General features: G+C 37.0%; 1 protein-coding gene across 3 annotated transcripts in view; it reads left to right on the forward strand.

Moving 5' to 3' along the window:
- Positions 1-21,823, forward strand: part of LOC127874628 (uncharacterized) — a 49,469-nt gene that overhangs the window by 24,235 nt on the left and 3,411 nt on the right. Inside the window, exons 3-12 of one of the 3 annotated variants that reach the window (XM_052419087.1) lie at positions 666-1,024; positions 1,856-1,913; positions 9,521-10,062; positions 10,977-11,103; positions 12,369-14,654; positions 17,263-17,545; positions 17,683-17,767; positions 19,618-19,812; positions 20,313-20,424; positions 21,681-21,810. In XM_052419087.1, the coding sequence (XP_052275047.1) occupies positions 666-1,015 (350 nt within the window). In that variant the 3' untranslated portion in view covers positions 1,016-1,024; positions 1,856-1,913; positions 9,521-10,062; ... (5 more) ...; positions 20,313-20,424; positions 21,681-21,810. Of the gene's footprint in view, positions 1-665; positions 1,025-1,855; positions 1,914-5,548; positions 5,975-6,157; positions 6,464-9,520; positions 10,063-10,976; positions 11,104-12,368; positions 14,655-17,262; positions 19,813-20,312; positions 20,425-21,680; positions 21,811-21,823 lie in introns of those variants that run through there. The other 2 variants (XR_008047031.1, XM_052419096.1) reach the window with 2 other exon arrangements.

The following is a 21,823-nucleotide window of genomic DNA, read 5'->3' on the forward strand; positions in this document are numbered from 1 at the left end:
TAATCAACAAATATTGACCCATTAGGCCATTATCTTATTATTTTGAAAAAAATCTTATAAATAATAGTTATATACTTTGTGAGATGATAATAAAATAAAATTCAGATGTAATAGCAGAAAACCCGCTGATGTATTATAAAATATTTGTTATATAATTCATATGTGTCCTTTGAATGCTACAGTGCATTGTAGCCAAAACAAGATTCACTATTATTGATTTATAAATATGAGTAATGAAGTATTTTGACTGTCACTACATGACATGTCTATAAATAGAAACTGAGTTCCTGGGAGTGAGACACTTTCTGACCCTGTCTTAATTTTGTGGTTGTTAAATGATTGTACATGTACAATATGTTTACCTGTTGATTGAACTGTGCAATTGTTTCTGTATGTGTAATTCTTTCCATCTGTGTAATTTTGCTCTAATTCATATCTTACTCACCAGTCGCATTTCAACATGTCAAACGTTAACTAAATAGCTCTGCTACTGAAGTTTAATGTCACGCTTAACTATTGAATCATTGAAATGTATGCATATATTTTAGATGTGTAAAGGCCTCTTTATAGCAACATATGCGTAATACAATATCACTGCAGTATGTTTAATAAGATTATTTAATATTTACAGTAATTCAATATCTTGATGTTACTCTGTTTAGCAGTATACAAGTGTGCTGTGAGTCCCACAGGAGACAGGCTGTACATCACCAGCTACTGGCAGAGCAAGCTTCTCACCCTGGCCAGGGATGGCACACTCCTGGCTACATACACAGACCCAGCACTAGTGCGCTCACGTGGTCTACATGTGACCCCTGCAGGCCAGGTGCTGGTCTGTGGATACCTGTCCAACACTGTACTACAGGTGGGCTGGAAGGGGCAGAGTAAGCTGACTACGCTGGCTACTGAGGAGGATGGAGTGTGGTACCCAGTGTCAGTCTGCTACAGCAGCACAACATCATCCATCATTGTGGGACAGCTGGGGTACAACATCATGGTGTTCAGAGTGGAATAGTGTGTACATGTACGTATTAGCTGTTGTAATTAGTGATTAATATTTCAATGACAATGTGTTGTTTAGCATACGAACATAGTAGTGTGTGATGTTACAATACAACATTAAGTGTGTAGTTAACCCTTACAGTGCGGGAACCGAGTTGTGAAGGCCTTTGCAAACAGTTTGGATCCAGATGAATCGCCACAGAACGTGGCGTCTCATCTGGATCCAAACTGTTTGCTATTCTGATAGTATTCTTTGAAAAAAAATCGAAGAAAATGCTAATTTAAGAAATTCAGCAGACGACATTTTAGCAGACGACAAATTTCCCAGCATCCAAAGGGTTAAAGATACAAATAATTTATGTGCACATATTGTTATCTGATTATACAATGTGAGGGTTTTTGTTTGAACATTAGATCTAATGCATATTATGTTATATTGTCATAACCTTTGTGTCATTATGGTCCTAAAATTTATTTCTTGTAAACTGTGCATGAAAAAAAACAAAGCATTTCAACTGAAAATTTAATATTTCTACATATATGCACATGTACATAGCAACTGAGGCTATTTTTAGACTTTCATTTCTATAAACACCATGATGCCATGTAAGAAATGTATATGGATGAATACTTTTTTAATAAAGTATGACATTGTTTAAGTTATCTTTGGAGGAGTGTATATTGATATTTTAAGCAATGTTTACAGAAAGGTAACACTTGATGTGAGATTGATTAATTTGCCATATTTTATGATGTTGAACATGTCTTTTACTTTTTTTATTACATTTATGTAAATGTGTGTGAGTCCTAAATATACATACAAGAAATACATCAAGCTATTCTGCTGCTCCAGTTGCTGCTGGGTCGAGACAACGATGTTGAGGATGTGGGGGACAAGCATGAAGCAGAAGGTAAAAGAGACGCTTTGTCAGGCCCTTTCTTCTCCACTTTGGGAAAAAATGCAATTTTGGGATTTTGAATTTGTTTCATGCTAAAAGTCCATTGATTTGGGAAAAACACATTTAATATAAGTATTAATAATACTTCAAATGATAGGAATAAAATCCTATTATAATAGTTATAAACTTTGTTTAATTGAGATATAATTTTCATAAGGAACAGCATATAACACGCTTTGGGTATGGGTCCGTTTAACAGACCCATAAATACTCAAGGAAAAGCCCTGCTTGTGTATTTCCTGTTTATTAAGATGAAGTGGAAAAGAATGGTATAAATTTACATAAGGTAAAATATCCTTTTAAATTGTTTGTTTTTTGTAAAATCATATATACTCGTCCGCATGTTATTTCGTGGTTAAAAAGACTCATGGACGTGGTAGTTAATGCGTGACTTTCTCAGTTCGGAAACAATAAATATGGAATTTGTGTCAGTTATTTTCCAGTATATTTGTATTTAATTTGTGGATTGTTCAACCCTTAAAATCAATAAAAAATAATGTCCCGCAAATAATAATTTTTTTGCAGTGTATAAATAAGTTAAGTAGACGAGAATGATATGATATGATTTCACAGAAGGTAAAATGGCGTCTATTTTTGTGTATATCGTGTTTACAGTACAACTTATTTTGCTTGATGATCAATAACTCAAACCCTTCTCCAGCTTGATGCTTTCCAACTTACCGATACAGACACCTCAGAAACACAACACCACAATAATTTCTGTCATCCCCATGCAGGCTTTGAGTTTTTATAAAGCTGTGAGATATTCAATTATGCCTATTTGATTGGAATCTATTCCATCTAATGCCGTATAGAGTATGTTTGCGAGGAGGTGTTAAGTTTTCATTGTGTATACAGTGTTGTTTTTTTTTGTCAAAACAGGCCCCGTCACAAAGGAGCATGATTTACATAAAACCACCATTTTTTCACGGGATATTATGCGTTCTTGTTAGTTTCATGGAATAAATGTGTTTTGTTTTATGGAGTTAACGAGTATTGAAAAGTGTAAAGAAAAATAATTAAATGGGAAAATTTGTATGGGAAAATAATTAAAACAAGCATTTCGTTGAATTGCTGCCCACGCCAATATGCTTCTGGACACAAAAGTATTATATTTGACACTCAAAACAACATGGTTTCAAGATACAAAGGGCCATAACTCCGTTATTAACAGATGGTGTACAATGTCATTTGGCGTGCATCATCCTCTTATCCATATATATATACTCATTTCATGTTTCAATAAAATCTGCCAAAGCACTTTAAAAATATGGCTCCGGACACACAAAAAGCATTTTTCAAGAAACAAATGGCCATATCTCTATTATTAACTGATGGTGTACAATGCCATTTGGCATGCATCATCCTCTTATCCATATGCATACTCATTCCAAGTTTCAATGAAATCCGCCAAAGCACTTACAAGATATGGCTCCGGACAGACGGACGGAAGGACTGACAGACAATGCCAAAACAATATCTCTCCGCCTATGGCGGGGGATAATAATAAGTAAAGAAACTCGTATTGAGCACCTCTAAACTCACAATTTCGCACTGAAAGAAGCCCAAACACGTTTTAATAATATTATATTTCTTCTACGATATAGCATATAAGAAGTTTACAGTATATTTACTATATTCTGTTATATAAGTTAATGTTATTTGCTCTTGAAAGCCCTTTATAAATCTAAGCACCGACAATGGAAGCCATATGTCTTATCAGGCATTATTATAATAATTTTCATTGTTCAAACATTTCTACGTGGAGGATTGATCTGCAATTTGGCATGCACATTGAGGATAGATGAAAAATGATAAGGAAGTGCATATTTTTTGCATTTTAAACAGTTCAGGTTGCCTTATAGGTTACATTATACTAAATAATCGTTTCATGTAATGCTATACTCACAAAAAAAATCATATTTTACTCGAAGCCATGATTAACACTTTAGACTGGTGTTCTTGCTTTATCTCTTGGATATATTGGAAGGGAGAGAAAAGATGCTCGCTACTTAATCCCTGACATATGATAAAGTTAGAGACTTAAGTATAAAAATTTGGCCTGTAAACAGTTACATTGCACTAGAAAATGGCCGGAAAATCTAAGGCGCAAAAGAAGTAGAGTTTGACTTGAGTAAAGTTAATGTTTGGTTTTAACATGACATATCTTTTTTATTGCTTAAATCTATTCAGCTTAGAATGAACTTTCAGAAAAAGTATGGTTATGGTGGTCTCTATGTTCTAAATGTTGCATTTATTTTCTCTTAAAGTTGTCGCTTTTACATTGAATTATATAGGGAAATCATTTAGTATATTGTGGCCTTTAATTAATTTTGCTTACACTAACAAGGGAGAGAACTGTCAATATGTACCAGCAGTAAGTTGTTGCCATTAAATTGTTTCATATTTTATTAATTTGTAATATGTCTTACAACTTTTATGACATGATGATTTACTTTGGAACTGTTGTCTAGTGTGAAATTAAACAGAGTTTAACACCAAAGACCTGTAAAGGCATGGTAAAAATGGTGTGTGTGATTTTGTAACTTTGGGAATACATTAATATGAAGTTGTTGCCTCCCATTTATTATTATCCCCCGCCATAGGTGGATAGATATTGTTTTGGCGTTGTCTGTCCGTCTGTCTTTCCGTCCGTCCATTCGTTCGGAGCCATATCTTGGAAGTGCTTTAGCGGATTGCATTGAAACTTGGTATGAGTATATATATTGATAAGAGAATGATGCACGCCAAACGGCGTTGTACACCATCTGTAAATAACAGAGTTATGGCCCTTTGTATTTTGAAAAAATGCTTTTTTGAGTGATAAATATAACACTTTTGTGTCCAGAAGCATATTCGCCGGGATATCAATTGGACGAATTTGCTTGTTGAAACTTGTATTAACAGTAAAACCTCTGTGAAACAATTGTAAAAGTTAACCGATAATGATTATGAGTACAATAAACAATTTATTATTTTTAACTAGATGATTGTCCATTCTTTTTTGCTGTTATGCAGGAAAAAAACTGGCTAAAAACATCAATGAGCCACGCTGTGAAATAATAGGGCTTAATGCATGTGCTTAGATTGTAGTCCCAGATTAGCCTGTGCAGTCCGCACAGGCTACTTAGGGACAACAATTACCTCTTTAAAGGTATGTTTTGTTGAAAATAAGTATCTTCTTTTGTGAACATCCAGTATCGTCAGAAAGTGTCCTCCCTGATTTGCTTATGTGGATTTCACATGCTAATCTGGGACGAAAGCTTCTAATATTGATGAGCAGCAATTTGGCTTATAAAATTACACTGAAAGTTAAGTAAGAATAATAATTATGAATTTACAGGTTATAAAAGCATATCCAACACTTTTAATGTTTGAATATGAAATGGTTTAATTGCATTAATTTTCATTAATTGCTATTTAGGACAAGGCACCAATGAAATGCCAAATTAGAAATTCAGATAATTATGGTTTGCTGTTGAAAACCTTCACATCCAATCGAGAGGCATATATGTAGTGTATTATACATTGTAATATAAAAATGTATTACAAGTTCATATCCCCCACTCTAGTGTTGTTGTTTTCAGGAGAGCACCAGCATTGATATCGAGTTGGCCAAGCAACAGCACAAGTCCGGCCTGCAGGAGCCCCAATACAGAACCATCCTTTCCCTCCCCTGATCCCTAGCTCCTCCCACTGGACCTCTGGCCACAAAGGGTCAGCATCGTTACACAAGTCTGTTCTGCAATAAATCCTCAGCACGTCAAGTTTTCACGCGCTGTTATGAACAACCAAAATGTCCGCGTCGAGATTTCCCCAAGCAAGCCCGAGTAGTTTTGTTTAGCTCTAGTGCCCGAGTGGGATGAGTGTTACAGAAGCGAGACGTTATAGCAGTACATATGGTAACGCAAACAGTTAACGCTAACAGTTAGTTCTCGCTGTGGACATCACGAAGAATCTCACGAAGGATTAAACGTTGAATAGCAGCACTTATGGTTACGCTAACAGGTAACGCTAACAGATAGTTCTCGCTGTGGACATCATGAAGAATCTCACAAAGAATTAAATGTTGAATAATTTGTTTAATTCTTTATAAGACTGTGCATCTATATATTCAGCAAGGAACGAGAGCAAATCAAGATACAATCAAAACGATTCATTCAGAAGTGTTTCTGCTGTAAATAGTTAGGACAGTAGTAGTGTTACGGACTGTCCTCAGCGCACAATTTATTTATGTGTTGCGCCTCAGACGCGAATTCCGCCCATTATTGAAAACAAGTTGCTAAAAGTAAACACATCCGGTTTTGTTACGAGCACTTTCCACTCCGAGCCAAAAGGGCATTGCATTGAATTGAGACTAAAGAAGGCTTGAAAACATGACCCCAGTTTTGTTGTATGGTCCAGTAGCTCTTTGACTCTCAACCTGAAGTTAATCAGAACTCAAACTCGGCCCTTAACAATATCCACGAGGCCAGCATATCAGCTCAGCTTCTGAGCTTCAGGTGAGACCGTACAGTGTTATTAATTGTGTCAAAGATAGGGCCTAAATTCAGCCCCATTCCTCAAAAAGTTTTTTATAAATATTTACTGGTTAAAATTTACTATGCAATATTTGCCAAAAAAAGTGTTTGATAGGTTGCAACAATGAGTTACTTGCCTTATTAAGCCCTATAAGTTGAGACTTAGTACAATTAAAATACACATCAAAAATTATAAATTGTTAAATATTTGTGTTCACGTATAACTGATTAAGATTTTTATTTAAATTAGAAACCTGATGTTTGCAAAGACAAAATCACTATTATGCACTGCTTTCATATCCTTATGCACACACTTTCAACGCCAGTGACTAAAGATTACATCTAAGGTCTGTCTTACAAAAACAATGGCATAAAATGTAGACATCAACTAGTATCGATTCAATATCACGTACATATAATAGATTTAACCAGAATAGGCTATAATTACTAGTATAATGGCCCCTGGTAGCAAGACAGAGTATCATATACTTAATTCACCATAGACTTTAATCTGTTTTTGCATTTCTGTCTAATCCATAGGTAAAACATGGGTGATCAAGTACTCATATACTTACAGTATCGTGTCTTATGATTTGTTGTATTGTCTATCCTTTAAAGTTGTTTAGTCTTGCGTAATAAGTTATGCACATTTAAATGTGTACAGTCTCATATTTTAAGTTGTTTAGTGTCATGTTAAAAGTTGTATTGTTTAACAGTTAAAGTTGCAGAGAATCACATTTAAAATTATATAGTCATACATTTTAAGTTGTTAATTCTCACATTGTTTTAGTCAAAACTATTAAGGGGGACAGTCTCCCACTTAAAATTACTGAAGTCATGCCTGTTTTTTTTATTCGGCGTAAGCTGCATAAGCCAGCTTTTCACCTTAGCCTGACCTTTGTAAGTGTCCAATAAAATTCCAATAAAATTTCCCGCGGCTAGGTACGAATGAATACACTTCATTTATTCCATTGGCTGATTTGAGTATACCACCAGAACATTGGAAACATATCCGCGTCTTTGTAACACTGTTTTACTGTATGAAACAATTTTATCTCGAATGAAAAGGCTTAATAGATAGAACAGTTTTACACTCAATTCTCGACATCAATACAGTTTGTGCGTACACCTTTTATTTTCAGAGTATTACCAGCGCAAGAGCGTTTATACTTAAAAGGCTATGTTCTCATATTTAGTACTTACTTCCTTATTCCTGTCAACATGTTAACATGTAAAAGTATAAAGAGCAATGGAAGCGAGGCCTCACTTTAAAGCATTGCATTTCAACCCGCGAGGTATATCGGGTCAATTCGCGGACATTCAGAGTTTATATACAGGTCATCACCGGAGTTGGCGGCCAGTAAAATGATCGTTATATAATAAAGACGCTATCCGTGAACTAGGTGACCTGGAATTTTCTTTAGACCAGAAATATGTTAAATGAAGATATTCAGCAATATAATTATGGTATGTAAATAATAGATTCTTAATGTGTTTTCAACAATACAATGATAAATATTATTGTTGATAAATTTAACAATAATTATTCGTCCATATTGCCTAATGTACTAAAGTGATATTATGAGCATGTAAAAGTTTATAGGTGTCTATTGCAACCGTTGATTATTTTTGATGTTTCTACTTCATATACACTTATATTAATTAATGCAGCATCATCATACTAAAACAATATACCAGAAAGAGAAAAATAATGCATTTGAATATCAACCGTACTTTCGTTTGACAACTGATCATGCGTTTACGAGTTGAACCTAAATTTAGTTTTAGTGCAGATTTGTTCATACGACACAAAGACACGAAACTGTTTTACGGATCATTTCAGCTTACAGGACTGGGTGGGTCACGTAAGAATATCGAATATAAAATATATTTTTATAAACAACTGGTAGCAAGGTGAGTTGCAGATAATTAATCAGTAACCACATTTGAACTAACTATTTTGACCTGTTAATTCTTTTCAGCTCAATTCAACAGTGCAAAATGCCCATAATATCACTTTAAGCATTAGCACGATGATAATTGATACTGTTTATAATCGAATCAAATAGCAATGCCCGACAAACCACTAAAACAGGTTTGTTCGAAGAACGCGCCTATAAATACGGATACTTCACGTGTGGCCGGTTGACTCATATGTTTAAATTTCACTTCCATTCTTCTTTTGGTTTTCTGTTTTGTATCTATAGGTTTATGACCAGCAATATGTTATAATGTAAAATAAGCCGCGAAAACTCCCCGTAACATCCTGTACTGCGTGTGATGCAGCTAAGAACTGCACAGAAAAAGACATTCGCTATCCTTGATCTCATTCATTAAACTATTTACGCCGTATATCTTTTTTAAAGATATTTCTTGTTTATTTTTATGCCCCCGGTAGGGTGGCAAAATAGCAGTTAAACTGTATGGCAGTCCGTCCGTCTGAAAACTTTAACATAGGCCATAACTTTTGCAATATTAAAAATCGCAATTTGATATTTGGCATGCAAGTGTATCTTATGGAGTTGCAAAATTTAAGTGGTGAAAGGTCAAAGTCATCCTTCAAGATTAAAGGTAAAAACAAATCCAATGGAAGTAACAGGCTTAAAAGGGAGATAATTTATATTTAGCATTTGGCAGGTACAGATCATTTTTACAAGGGAAGTAGTATTTGTAAAGGGTTATAATCAAAAACAAAAATATATAATCAAAGCAGCGCAGTAGGGGCATTGTGTTTCTGACAAACACATCTCTTGTTAAGAAAAGAATTACACATTGCTATGAACTGTACTTTACTATGTATTTTTCGTTGTTTTAAACCCAAAAATGTTAATATTAAGTTTTTTGGGCATAACATATTGATACAACGCTATTCTGAGTTCTTATTGGTAAAACAATAATTGCAATATTCTAAATATCAATTATAGACGCAACGTTTGGCATTGAAGAGCAGGTGTGTTAAGTATTTTGTTGCAGGGCAAATTTATTTGTCACTAAGTCTAAACCAATCGGGTTTTAGTTTACTTTCTATTTTCTTTTCAGCAAACACTATAAGCCGCCAAGATAAAAACATCGTTGAAGTGAAAGTCAAAGACAATCCTGACCCCTTCGCTTAAGTAATTCAGCACAAAAACGTCTTGCGTCAGAGTAGCAAGCCTCCAAACATCTTCTCCCATGTTGGCTTCATCAACACTTCTTACAGCGGAGCCTTGACGAGTTCGACTTCCATCCCAGCATCGATGTTGCTTAGCAACAATTCAATGCTGGGAATTGACAAATTGTTCTAGACGAGTTGCTTACACAGAAACAATCTGATTCAACAGATAGAGCAGGTGTTGCGTGACTTGTCCCTTATTGCGACTGACCTCGATAAGTTGCTCTCGAATAATGTTAACCTTTTGCCAGTATGGGATTGACGCCATTTAACAACAGTTGTTGTTGAGAATTCCCGGGTTTGAGGTGGCAACTTTGGCGTCGGGACTCGCTCCATCTCTGTCTATGGCCCAGTCAAAGCAGCAGCAGCAGCAGCAGCAATAAGAACAACAAGTAGTATCTGAGCGGTGCTCTGGGATACGGGGCTTCATGTATGTGCTTAAAGTGTCATCCCAGAATAGCCTGTGCAGATTGCTCATATATTAAGTCCTATTAAGGTGTCATCCCAGAATATCCTGTGCAGATTGCACATACATCAAGTCATATTAAAGTGTCATCCCAGAATATCCTGTGCAAACTGCACATACACTAAGTCCTATTAAAGTGTCATCCCATATTAGCCTGTGCAGACTGCACATACATCAAGTCATATTAAAGTGTCATCCCAGATTAGCCTGTGCAGACTGCACATACATTAAGTCCTATTAAAGTGTCATCTCTGATTAGCCTGTGCAGACTGCACATACATCAAGTCATATTAAAGTGTCATCCCAGATTAGCCTCTGCAGACTGCACATACATTTAGTCCTATTAAAGTGTCATCCCAGAATATCCTGTGCAGACTGCACATACATTTAGTCCTATTAAAGTGTCATCCCAGAATATCCTGTGCAGACTGCACATACATTTAGTCCTATGAAAGTGTCATCCCAGGTTAGCCTGCGCAGACTGCACATACATCATGTCCTATTTTCCAAGAATGAGGCTCATATAGTTCACTTAACATCAGTCCTTTTTCTGCCTGATTGAAGAAAAGCTCCTAACATCAAATGTGAATTATTCGTTTTTAAATTGATCAAACTTGGAAAAGAAATAATAAATAAAAGTTGATCTGATATCAATTTTAGTCATAGAAGGTCAGAACATAGTTTTGTCTATTTTTGGGCCAAAATTCAAACCCTGAACCAAAATTTTCTCCTTGCATAATTAAAATATCTGCTTAAATCGAATTGTTGAATTCTCTTTAATTTGAGTAAAAAAATATTTAAATGCATTCAGCACATTTAAAAATTGTTTTCTTCATTTATTTTCAATATTTAATTTAATTCCTGCATTTTGTTTTAAGAGCCTGTTCCTCCTGGTCCAGGACCTTTGGACAAATGTTCAAATAGTACTACCCACAGGATGAAGCCACTCTGAATCCGGGGCTCCATACTTTCTTGGCCAGGGGCCAAGACTACCTCGTCAATAAGGTGCGTTGGTAATTTAATTTACCATGTATAATTTGTAGTGTTTTACTCCAAATGTCAATAAAATAGTTTGTGTGTGTTTAATATTAATAAAACTCTATTCGTAATGCTAACTAAAACAAATCATTTATGTAATTGTAAACTATTTATAATAGCTGCCATTTGTATTGCCTTGAAAGGGCTTGATGGGAGTGGAAGCATACAAATTTGTCCTTGTCTGTAATTTTCCCTGTCCTTCCTTTCATCCTTATTTAAGTCCCAAAGGGACATATAATGTTTATATCAAGTGTTTAGTTTATATCTCATTTGTATGAAGATCCATCAAACATACTTTATTTCTTAAATATATTTTTAATCAAACAACATTGATTGACTTCTGATATAACTGATGCCATTATTGCGAATATTCAAAAAGGAACATTTGTTTGCTTTTGGGGTAAGACAGTCAATTATTGTTTTCAGTGGAGTGAGGAAGTTTACATGTTTCCGCAGGTGCTCGTAAACATATCTATTTTCTTACTTTGCTGAGAAAAAGAATTCTCGGTATTACCCCAAAAGCTAACAAATTTCCCATTTAAGTTAAATTTACAAGGACTATTAACCCATTTATGCCTAGCGTCTGGAAAAAAGGCCTTGGTCAGCAGCGTAGACCTGATTAATAGAATAAGTACAATAAAAAAATATTAAATGTTTAACCAGATGGTTTTCCTTCTTTTTGTTATGCAGCAAAAAATTGGCTAATAGATAAATAAGCTGTGATGTGGAAAAATGGGGCCTAATGCATGTGCTTAAATTGTTGTCACAGATTAGCCTGTGCAGCCCACACAGGCTAATCATGGACAACACTTTCCTCTTAAAGGTATTTTTCATTGAACAAATAATCCTCTTTATGAAAATCCAGTCTAGTCAGAAAGTACCCTCCCTCCCTTATAAGCTGATGTGAATTTCACATGCTTATCTGAGACGACACTTTCTAACATTAGTGATCCGCATATTGGCTTATGAAAATACATCTCTGAAAATGGAGTAAAAATAGATATAAATGAACAGATAAGTATAGCATAAGCCAACACTTTTCTTGTTTTTATACAAAATGACTTAATTGTATTTATCTTCATGCTATTAAGGACAAGGAACCAATAAAATGCCAGATTAGAAATTCATGTTGTTGAAAACCTTCCCAGCCAGTCAAGAGGCATAATTTGTGATAGATTGTAAAATAATTTGCAACAAGTTCCTATCACCCACTGTGTTGTTGTTGTTTTCAGCAGAGCACCAGCATTGATATCGAGTTGGCCCAGCAACCGCACCAGTCCCGCCTGCAGGAGCCCCAGTCCAGAACGACCCTTCCCCTCCCTTGACTTCTAGCTCCTCTCCCTTGACCGCCTGCCTCAAAAAGTCAGCATCGTTGAACAACTCCGTTCTGCAGCAAATTCTGAGCATGATTCTGTTCTGAACAAACGCAATGCCCACGTCACGTTTTCCAAACATAAGCCTGGGTAGTTTTGTTAAGCTAGAGTTCCACGTGGGCCTGAAAGGGACGAGTGTTACAGACACAAACAGTTATAGCAGTAGTTATGGTAACGCTAACAGTCAGTTGTTGCTGTTGGACATCACAACAAATATCATGAAGAATAAAAATTTCAATAAGTTGTTCCAATCTTTATGGGACAAACAGAAATTGAACGGAAGAAAATCAAGGAACAATAAAAGCGTAAGCTTTCCTAGTGGGATACATCTGCTGTTGATAGTTTGGACAACAGTAGGGTTGCGGACTGCCCCAGATTGTCCTCTCAGCGGCCAAAATATCATAATAGAACGGACTTTTGGCAATGTTACTGACACAGAAAGGCAATAATGACTTGGTTGTCAATACCCAGAGCACGATACATCCATGCTGACAAAGAAAGGCAGTAATGACTTGGTTGTGAACACCCAGAGCGCCATACATCCATGCTGACACAGTAAGGCAGTAATGACTTGGTTGTGAACACCCAGAGCACAATACATCCATGCTGACACAGAAAGGCAGTAATGACTTGGTTGTGAACACCCAGAGCACAATACATCCATGCTGACACAGAAAGGCAGTATGACTTGGCTGTGAACACAATACACCCATGCTGACACAGAAAGGCAGTAATGACTTGGTTGTGAACACCCAGAGCAAGATATTTCCATGCTGACACAGAAAGGCAGTAATGACTATGCTGTGAACACCTTGAGCAAGATATATCCTTGCTAACACAGAAAGGCAGTAATGACTATGCTGTGAACACCCGGAGCATAATACATCCATGCTGACACAAAGTTAGTAATGACTATGCTGTATACACCCGGAACACAATACATCCATGCTGACACAGAAAGGCAGTAATGACTTGGTTGTGAACACCCAGAGCACAATACATCCATGCTGACAAAGAAAGGCAGTAATGACTTGGCTATGAACACATAACACGATACACCCATGCTGACACAGAAAGGCAGTAATGACTTGGCTGTGAACACAGAGCACAATACATCCATGCTGAAACAGAAAGGCAGTCATGACTATGCTGTGAACACCCAGAGCACGATATATCCACGCAAACGCAGAAAGGCAGTAATGACAATGCTGTGAACACCCAGAGCAAGATATATCCATGCTGACACAGAAAGGCAGTAATGGCTATGCTGTGAACACCCAGAGCAAGATATATGGATGCTGACACAGAAAGGCAGTAATAACTATGCTGTGAACACTCAGAGCACAATACATTCATGGTGACACAGAAAGGCAGTAATGACTTGGTTGTGAACACCCAGAGCAAGATATATCCATGCTGACACAAAAAGGCAGTAATGACTTGGCTGTGAACACAGAACACGATGCACCCATGCTGACACAGAAAGGCAGATATGACTTGGCTGTGAACACAGAGCACAATACATCCATGCTGACACAGAAAGGCAGTTATGACTTGGTTGTGAACACAGAGCACAATACATCCTTGTTGACATAGAAAGGTAGTAATGACTTTGCTGTGAACTCAGAGCACGATACATCCATGCTGACACAGAAAGGCAGTAATGACTTGGATGTAAATACCCAGAGCACAATACATCCATGCTGACACAGAAAGGCAGTAATGACTTTGCTGAGAACTCAGAGCACGATACATCCATGCTGAGACAGAAAGGCAGTAATGACTTGGATGTAAACACCCAGAGCACAATACATCCATGCTGACACAGACAGGCAGTAATGACTTTGTTGTAAACACTAAGAGATCCATACATCCATGGGGTGTGCAACAGACGCAAATTACGCCCACTATTGTGAACAAGGTGCTTAAAGTGAACACGTCTGGTTTTGTTATGAGCACTTAGCACTCCGAGTCCAAAAGGCCTCACATTGAATTGATGCAAGAGAAGGCTTTGAAAAATAACAGCAGTTTTGTTGTGTGGTCCAGTACGCCCTTCGACTCTCAACCTGAAGAAATCAAAACTCAAACTCGTCTCTTAGCAATATCAGCAAGGCCAGCATGTCATCTCAGCTTCTTGAACTTCAGGTGAGACCTTACAGTGTTAATTATTTTGTTGAAATTGGGGCCGAAATTCAGCCCCATTCTTATCTCATAAAGTCTATATCCATGATTACTGGCTAAAGTTCTCAATTCATGGTTTCCCGGAAGAAAAAGAATGTTTTGATTGCAACATTGAGTTAATCAGAACTCAAATTCAGCCTTTGGCAATATCAGCTAGGCCAGCATATCAGCTCAGCTTCTTGAGCTTCAGGTGAGATCATACAGTGTTATTCATTTGTCGAAATTGGGGCCAAAATTGAGTCCCATACCTAATCTTAAACAGTTTATTTTTTCCATAATTACTGGCTATAGTTCTCAATTCAAGGTTTGACCCGAAACAATGTTTTAATAGGTTACAAATTGAGTTTGTTTCCTTATGCAGCTCTATAAGTTGAACCTTAGTGCAATTTATCTTGATAGCACTTATTCTCAATTTTTTAAATTATGTTTAGCAAAAACTACAACCATTTTCCCAATTTAATTCAAAACACTATGATTTTTAATTGTCCCAATCCAAAAATGGTAAAAATAAACTCTGCACAGAGCTAGCCCCTAGTTATAGCACATGTTAAAGTTTTTTATCAGAATAACTGGCTTAATTATACACCCACAAACGAAGTTTAGGGGGTTTATAGAAGTGAACTTGTCTGTCGGTCTGTCTGTCGGTCCGTATTAAGTGTCCGCTCTCTAATTCAAGTAGTTTTCATCCGATCTTCACTAAACTTGGTCAGAACTTGCATCTACATGATGCCGAGGCTAAGTTCGAACATGGGCCTTGCCGGGTCAAAAACTAGGTCACGGTGTCACTTAGTGCGTTTTAAACATTCAGCATGATGTCCGCTCTCTTATTCAAGTAGTTTTCATCCGATCTTCACCAAACTTGGTTAGAAGTTGTATCTAGATGATCTTAAGGCAAAGTTCAAACATGGGCCTTGCCGGGTCAAAAACTAGGTCACGGGGTCACTTAGTGCGTTTTTTAACATTCAGCATGGTGTCCTGTCTCTTATTCAAGTAGTTTTCATCCGATCTTCACCAAACTTGGTCAGAAGTTTTATCTAGATGATCTGAAGGCCAAGTTCGAACATGGGCCATACCAGATAAAAAGCTAGGTCACAGGGTCACTTAATACGTTTTACACATTGAACATGGTGTCCGCTCTCTATTTCAAGTAGTTTAAATCAGATCTTCACCACACTTGGTCAGAAGTTGTAACTAGATGATGTGTAGGTCAAGTTCGAACATGGGCCATGCCGGGTCAAAAACTAGGTCACGGGGTCACTTAGTGTGTTTTAAACCTCACCATGTTGTCCACCCTCTAATTCAAATAGTTTTTATCCAATCTTCACCAAAATTGGTCAGAAGTTGTATCTTGATAATGTTTAGGTCAAGTTTGAATATGGGTCATGCCAGGTCAAAAACATGGTCAGTTGGTCAGTTACTGCGTTTTGAACATCACAATGTTTTCTGCTCTATAATTCAAGTAGTTTTCATCCAATCTTCACCAAACTTGGTTAGTAGTTGTATCTAGATGATGTCTAGGTCAAGTTTGAATATGGGTCATGCCGGGTCAAAAACTATGTCACGGGGTATCTTAGTGAGTTTTAAATCTCACCATGTTGTCCGCTCTCTAATTAAAGTAGTTTTCATCCAATCCTCACTAAACTTGGTCACAAGTTTTATCTTAATGATCTCTAGGCTAAGTTAGAACATGGGCCATTCCGGGCCTAAAACTAGGTCACCAGGTCACTTTGTGCATTTTTTAACATTCAGCATGGTGTCCGCTCTCTAATTCAAGTAGTTTACATTCGATCTTCACCAAACTTGGTCAGAAGTTTTATGGAGATGATCTTAAGGCCAAGTTAGAACATGGGCCTTTCTGGGTCAAAAACTAGGTCAAGGGGTCACTTAGCGCGTTTTAAAAATTGAGCATGGTGTCTGCTGTTTTTTGTGAAGATGACATGCAAAATATTATGTGTCAATGCGGCATGTGGGGGTATTCGTCACGTCTGTGACAAAGCTCTAGTTTGCTTATTTCACTAAGTTTAATAACTATTTTGAACTCACATCTATTGTTTCTTATTAAATGCCATACAGTTATATTGTCTCACATTAAAAGTTGTTAAGTCTCAGGTATAAGTCATAAACTTTCACATTTAAAGGTGTGCAGACTCACATTTAAAAATGTAGATTGTAACATTTAAAGTTGTGTTGTCTCACATTTTAAATTGCTGAGTATCATTTAAAATTATGAAGTCTCACATTTAAAGTTCTATAGTCACACAATTAAAGGTGTACAGTCTCACTTGCTCAAGTAATGCCTGTTTTTGATTTACAAAAAAATAAATATTACACCTTGCTACAAACACAAAAAATTCCAATTTCAAGTTGGTGCGCGTAAAACATTGATACTACGTTATTCTGAGTTCTAATTAGTGAAAAATTAATTGCAATATTCTAAATATCAATTATAGGCACAATGTTTGGCATTTAAAAAACAGGTCTGTAAGGTAAGGTGTTGCAAGGCTTATTCATGTGTCACTAAACAATCCGGTTTAAGTTTACTTTCCATTTCCTTTTCAATGAACTTAACTAGCAAACATGACAAACGTCATTGAAGTGAAAGTCGATGACAACCCCCTTCTTGCACAAATACTACAATTGCTTAAGAAATTCAGCACGAAGACGTCTTGCGTCAGACTACCAAGCCTCCTAGCAATATCTTCTCCCATGTTGGCTACATCAACACTTACAACAGCAGAGCCTTGGTGAGTTCGACTTCCGTCTCGGCATCAATGTCGCTTAGCAACAATTGGATGATGGGCGTCGACAAATTAGGCCGGACAAGTCGCTCAAACTGAAATGATCTGATCCAACAGGTAGAGCAGGCGTTGCGTGACACGTCCGTTAATGTAACTGACCTCGATATGTTGTTCTCGAATAATGTGAACCTTAGGCCTGGAGAGCAGTATGCGATTGACGCCATTCAACAACAGTTGTTCTTGGCAATTCTCAGGTTTGGGGTGGCGACTTCAGCGTCAGGACTTGCTCCATCTCTGTCTATGGCCCAGTCGTAGCAGCAGCAGCAACAAGAACAATAAGTAGTATCTTAGCGGTGTTCTGGGATATGCGGCTTCATGTATGTGCTTAAATTGTCATCCCAGATTAGCCTGTGCAGACTGCACCTACATTAAGTCCTATTAAATTGTCATCCCAGATTAGCCTGTGCAGACTGCACATACATTAAGTTCTATTACATTATCATCCCAGATTAGCCTGTGCAGACTGCACCTACATTAAGTCCTATTAAATTGTCATCCCAGATTAGCCTGTGCAGACTGCACATACATTAAGTTCTATTAAATTGTCATCCCAGATTAGCCTGTGCAGACTGCACATACATTTAGTCCTATTAAATTGTTATCCCAGATTAGCCTGTGTAGACTGCACATACATTAAGTCCTATTAAAGTGTCATCCCAGATTAGCCTGTGCAGACTGCACATACATTTAGTCCTATTAAATTGTTATCCCAGATTAGCCTGTGTAGACTGCACATACATTAAGTCCTATTAAAGTGTCATCCCAGATTAGCCTGTGCAGACTGCATGTACATAAAGTCCTATTAAAGTGTCATCTCAGATTAGCCTGTGCAGACTGCACATACATTAAGTCCTATTAAAGTGTCATCCCAGATTAGCCTGTGCAGACTGCACATACATTAAGTCCTATTAAAGTGTCATCCCAGATTAGCCTGTGCAGACTGCACATACATTTAGTCCTATTAAATTGTTATCCCAGATTAGCCTGTGTAGACTGCACATACATTAAGTCCTATTAAAGTGTCATCCCAGATTAGCCTGTGCAGACTGCACGTACATAAAGTCCTATTAAAGTGTCATCTCAGATTAGCCTGTGCAGACTGCACATACATTAAGTCCTATTAAAGTGTCATCCCAGATTAGCCTGTGCAGACTACACATACATTAAGTCCTATTAAAGTGTCATCCCAGATTAGCCTGTGCAGACTGCACATACATTTAGTCCTATTAAATTGTTATCCCAGATTAGCCTGTGTAGACTGCACATACATTAAGTCCTATTAAAGTGTCATCCCAGATTAGCCTGTGCAGACTGCACATACATTAAGTCCTATTAAAGTGTCATCCCAGATTAGCCTGTGCAGACTGCACATACATTAAGTTCTATTAAAGTGTCATCCCAGATTAGCATGTGCAGACTGCACATACATTAAGTTCTATTAAAGTGTCATCCCAGATTAGCCTGTGCAGACTGCACATACATTAAGCCCTACTTTCCCAGAATGAGACTCGTATACTTCACTTAACATCAGTATTTTATGTGCCTGAAAAGTTCCTAGCATCAAGTGGGAATTATGTGCTTTTAGATTGATCACACTTAAAATGCAAATAGCACTTGATCTGATATCAATTTTAATCATAGAAGGTCAGGAGTGGCATTCCAGAAGCATCTTAAGTTAAATTTTATTTTTACCCTTAAATTGGGAATTTTTCTTCAGTGTTTTATTTCATACTGCAATAGTTAGGCATCGAAAATTACATCAAAATAACATCATTATGTCAATGTTATTTGAGAGTTACCAAAAAAACTTGCATGTCTTTATTGAGTAAAGAAATACAAAACATTGTATTTTTTAACTTAAGTGAAAATATTTAAGAAATGACTTAAGATGTTTCTGGAATACCACCCATGGGCATTAAGTTTTGTATATTTTCGACCGAAATCCAGCCCCTGAACCAAAAGTTTATCCTTGCAGAAAAATCTGCTTTAATAAAATTGTAAAAAATATATTTAATTTTAGAAAAATAATTATGTAAAAGCCTTCAGCTCATTTCAATTTTTTTTTTCTTCATTTATTTTCAATAATTATTTAAATTTCTGGATTTTGTTTTAAAAGCCTGTTCCTACAGGAACCCATGCAATCATAGATCGGTACCTAGCTGAACAACAGGCTGTCTGGTCAGCTGGGCCCAGGGCCCAGTGACACTTCCTGGCCCAGGACCTTGGGGCCAATGCTCAACTAGTCCTACCCGCAAGGTGGAGCCACACTGAACCTGGGGCTCCATACTTTCTTGGCCAGTGGCCAAGATAGCCTCGTCAATTAGGTAGGTTGGTAATGTAATTAATTATTTATAATGTGCAGTGTTTCACTCAAAATTTCAATTTAAACAGTTTGGGTGTGTTTAATATTGATATAACTCTATCCTGGCTGCTAACTTAAACAAATCATTTATGTAAGTGTTAAATATTTATAATAGCCGCCATTTGTATTGCCTTGAAAGGGCTCAGTGGGGGGGCATGCACATGTGTCCTTGTCTGTAATTCTCCCAGTCCTTCCTTTCAGCCTTCCTTATGTCCGTCCCACCTTTTTAGTGTTGCACGTTACTTACTAAATATTGGTTCCAGAGGGACACAAGATGTTTGTGTCAACTGTACAATTTATAGAAGGCTATGTTTGTATCAAGTGTTTAGTTTTTATCCCATTTGTATCAAGATCCTTCAAACATAATTTATTTCTTAAATATTTTTTTACTCAAGCAACATTGATTGACTGCTTATATAATTGATGCCATTTCAGAATGCAATTAAATTATTTTGTTTACAGGGACACATTCCTGGGATGCCCTAAGGTCTTTCTATCTGTTCACAGAAGTCTTATACTCACAAGTTCAAGCCCAGAAGCGATGTCCACATTATCAAACTCTGCATCTCAATAGGTAAGTAACCCTGTTGTTGCCAATGAGTTCACTGTGACAAAGCATTCAGGAGACCCAGTCGTAATAGCCTCAACCTTTTGCTTTCACAAATACCCAATAGGTAAAATTCAATACAAACTGGGGTTTCTGCACTTCAATTAATTGACCAGTTTATCTAATCTAAGTGGGTTCAGCCACAAACTACTGTTTCTTATATAGAAATGTGTAGAAAATGCAAAAGTTTCAAGCTAAACCCTCGAATTTGCATTTTAAATTTAACATCTATAGTTACATTACAACTCAAAACCACAACAACAATAACATGAAACAATTTATCAGCAGGTACCAACATATTTGACTCTTTAAATCTTGACAAAATCAGGTTCCATATTAACTGTAAATATGGTTTTAAAACTAACATTGAATTACGAAGAGGGATCAGTGATGTTCGTAGCTTTTAGTTTAGGGGTGAACATGTCTGTCGGTCTGTCCGTATTAAGTGTTTAAATATGGGTCATGCTGGGTCAAATCATAGGTCACCGTGTCACTAAGTGCGTTTTAAACATTCAGCATGTTGTCAACTCTTTGATTCAAGTAATTTTCATCCAATCTTCACCAAACTTAGTTTGAAGTTTTATTTAGATGATCTCTAGGCCAAGTTTGAACATTGGTCATGCCAGGCCAAAACCTAGGTCACGGGGTCACTTAGTGCGTTTAATGCATTGAGCATGATGTCCGCTCTCGCTCTCTTATTGACGAAGTTTACTTCCGATCTTCACCAAACTTGGTCAGAAGTTCAATATAAATGATCTCTAGGCCATGATTGAACACTGGCCCTTCCAGGGAGAACAAACTAGGTCACGGGGTCACTTAATGCGTTTTACACATTCAGTATGGTGTCTGCCCCCTTTTTAAGTACTTATCATCCCCTCTTCAACAAACTTGGTCGGAAACTTAATCTAGATGACCTTTGATGTTCGAATATGGGCTATTCCGGGCTAAAAACTAGGTCAAGGGGTCACGGGTGCGTTTTACACATTCAGCATGGGTTTCCCTATTTCAAGTACCTTTCATCCCCTCTTCATGTGGGGGTATTCGTCACATCTGTGACAAAGCTCTAGTTTGTTTGTTATTAAGTTAATGAATGGCTTTATGAGAGAGTATCATATGTGTTGCCAGGGTTGAACCCGCATTTTGATACTTTACAATTTTATTGAAATGCTTATTAAGTCTTAAAAATTGTTGTCTTAATTTATACATTGCATACTAAATTGCAGAAACCCGGATAGCAAGGCGTTGAGTTTGTTCTTGAAGCATTTGCACCTTAAGCAGTCATCATCTTGATATTCTGGAATCTCCATGGTGAAGGACCCTCAGTCTGTGAACAAAATGCAGAGCGAACCTCAGGTGAGTGTTCAAG

This window comes from Dreissena polymorpha, chromosome 1, assembly GCF_020536995.1.
Source record: "Dreissena polymorpha isolate Duluth1 chromosome 1, UMN_Dpol_1.0, whole genome shotgun sequence".
Classification (NCBI taxonomy): domain Eukaryota; kingdom Metazoa; phylum Mollusca; class Bivalvia; order Myida; family Dreissenidae; genus Dreissena; species Dreissena polymorpha.